The sequence below is a fragment of the Mytilus edulis genome, chromosome 10 (genome assembly GCF_963676685.1).
Source record: "Mytilus edulis chromosome 10, xbMytEdul2.2, whole genome shotgun sequence".
NCBI lineage: Eukaryota > Metazoa > Mollusca > Bivalvia > Mytilida > Mytilidae > Mytilus > Mytilus edulis.
The window spans coordinates 59,649,190-59,652,238 of record NC_092353.1 but is presented as its reverse complement, the minus strand read 5'-3'; the positions used below and the strand labels follow the sequence as shown (position 1 = coordinate 59,652,238).

The 3,049-nt window shown below is 31.6% G+C and overlaps 1 protein-coding gene across 1 annotated transcript; it reads right to left on the bottom strand.

Moving 5' to 3' along the window:
• Positions 1 to 240: 240 nt before the first annotated feature.
• On the bottom strand, positions 241 to 1,851 carry LOC139492866 (uncharacterized). Its single transcript, XM_071281018.1, has one exon. It carries the CDS (start codon positions 1,849 to 1,851, stop codon positions 241 to 243), a length of 1,611 nt encoding a protein of 536 aa, XP_071137119.1.
• Between the last annotated feature and the right edge of the window lie 1,198 nt (positions 1,852 to 3,049).

Below are 3,049 nucleotides of genomic sequence, written 5' to 3'. Positions count from 1 at the left end.
TTCAGTTATAAATCCTGTACCCGTATTTCAAACTTGTATTTAACTGAAAAAAATTTTTGAAAGTTAATACAAAATTCTTATCGTGTTACTATTTTATCAATCAGAAGAATGAGGGTGTACGATTTCTATATGTACACACAATCTCCTTACGCACTTTCTACGATTTAAGTAAAAGACACCCAGCTCATTAAATATATGTCAAGGTTAAGTTGTCTTTACTTATAGACATTTTCAACGACTTTACATATTTGCATACTGGAAAATGACCATCTGGTTTCCGTCAGCAACCCAAAGTTGGTCATGCAAGAGACTGATGGCCGCTGGTTTATCAAGTCCATTTCTTGCATCGAATAATGTTTTCTTGTACTTCAATTGTTTATCAAGTACATAAACGCTATGGTGGCGATGATCTGATACTAATATGTTGCGAGAATTATCGGTGCACATCCCTTTACATTCAAAATTCCTCTCTGGATTTAGCCCATAAATCCCCTTAAACCTATAAAGTATATCATATTTTTCACCTTTGGCTTCTATAAGCTCTATAGAATGCAAGCTAGATTCACATTTAACATGATATAAGACACACAAACCGGATTCCAAATTGTGTATGGAACATGGTCTCTTCCAACCAATTTCAGCAAATAATGAGCTCTTAGTTACTATTCCATCTGTGTTCATCCAAATGATATGGTTGTTGCTAGTATAAACATTTTGGACAATTTCTTTTACATTCCAGAGATATATTACTACTATTTCATCTCTTATGCAAATGCAATATGGAAAATAATTAATGCTACCAACATCTGCAAATCTTACTAGTTTTCTATTTGGAAGGAGTTTCATGATAAAGGTTTTATCATTACGGAGAACCAAGACACAACCATCTTTTAAAATAACAATATCATCAACTGTCTCTGCGTACACATCTTCCTGCAAGGTATGTTCGACAATTTTAAGCAACTTTTTATTTGAAATGATCCAAGCGTTTTTTTCAGATATTGGAACTATTTTCGAAATAACTGCTATATCTTGGCTCATTTGGAATTTTATCGGATATTCATCTTTAATTTCATCTGATGAGCTTTCTTCTACATCATCTTCATCTCTGTCTGCAGCATCAAACCATTCAGTATCTGAATCTTCGAAATAGTCTGTTTGTGTTGATATATTCGAAAAAGATGGCAATGGCAATACACAAGCGTCACAACTCCCACTTGTCATTTGAACTAAACTTCCAATTGAAAACTCCATCGTTGGAGCGAATCCAGGTATTGGTTGATTATTAATTTTATCATACCTTGAGGAGCATAACTTCATTGCAGACAAAATATTTGTAATATGACTAACACTATATTCATGAAGCTTATTAACATCGAAATTGTCAATTTCAGTCTGTAAATTATTGATACGTATTTCTCCATCTTGTAGTGTTGTTTGACTGCTTTCGAATGTATTACATAATTCTGACAAAAGATGTGCCTCTGACAAGTCGATGTTTTGTTTCATTTGTTCTACACTAGTTCTTATTTCATTTTTCAAACGTTCCTCGCTCTGTGCAAGCTTTTTCCTGTTCTGCGAGAGTTTATCACTCAGTGCAGAAAGTTGTTTTGAATATTTGTTCTCAAACAACTGAACCTCCATTTCTTTACGAATATCTTCCTCGGCATCTTGCAATTGACTCAAATCGTGCTTTTGGTGTAACTGTCCGAGGCATTTGAAACACATGAAGTCCTTACAATCTTTGCAAAATATCGAGTATTCTTCTGTGTCATGAAATCGACACCGAAGTTGGTTAGGAGATGTACCAACCTCTTGTTTCTCTTCACATTCTAACGTATTATCCGCCATTACTTAAAGTGTTATCTAATATGCCTACATGTCAATAGACACACACTAGACTACATAATTGAAATATGTCATGATTGATTTTAATTGATTTAAATGTTTGAAATGAACTACGATGAACCGTATGTAGGATATAAATAACTCCTATTTTGTTATTAAACTGAAAGTAAAATGTTGACAAACGGAAGATCTAAAAAAAAAATTCAATGATGCAGCATCCGACAGTAAATGTCAAATGTAGTTTGTTTAAAATATAGGTCTATTTCGTTAATAATTTTTTTTAAAAACTTCTGATAAATTTTAACAAAGAAAAAAGAAAAAAAAAGGGGGGGGGGAAGATAAAAATACTTAATCACAACTAAATAGGTTTTATTATTATCAGCATATTGAAACCTTGTTCAAAAAGTCAATGAGTACTGCCGGTACTTTACAATTTACTTTAATATATAACTTTTAAAAAATATCAACAAATAAAGTATTAAATTGATCAAAACATTAAAACAACACGTTATAAATGTATGCGTCTAAGGCATTTTTGTGGATTTACCTTCATAAAGAACGTACAAAGCCAAATATTTTAAAGCCAAGGATAAATAAAATTGAAACAGACGAAGAGCTGTATAAACAAAAATTACATAAAATAACAAACAACTCCTTCATAGGTCATCTTTGTCTGAGGATGTTGAAACATCAGTTACTTTATTATTTCAAATTTATAAACGGGAAAACGTAGAAAAGTATATAATGTGTATTAAACAGGAGCGAAAAATACCAGAGGGACAGTCAACCTCATAATGTTTTATAGCAGTAAAAATCAACTATATATATATACATATATATATTGTGAACAAAATTACATCCCTGCTATCTGCTTCCGAATTTGAATATGCAATGGCAGATACGCATGCATACTCGACCTTAACAAAGTGATGAAACGTTCCATATCTCATTTTCTAGAAATTTTGTGAAATTTAATTTGTTAACAGAAACTTTTGGTAAGTTCGTGAAATTTAATTTGTTAACAGAAACTTTTGGTAAGTTTGTGAATTTAAAGAATGCCGAGAAAATAGTAGTATTTTATCAAATAAATATAATTATAAAAAAATCTTCTGACAGGTTCGTAAAAGCGTAGATCGCATCAGTGCTTCATTCAAAATGTGTTTGGGTCAATGCTTTTGTACATCAATAAAATAGGAAGAAA

Coding starts and splice junctions, on each gene's coding strand:
- LOC139492866 (XM_071281018.1), bottom strand. CDS start 1,851: ATGGCGGATAATACGTTAGAATGTGAAGAGAAACAAGAGGTTGGTACA.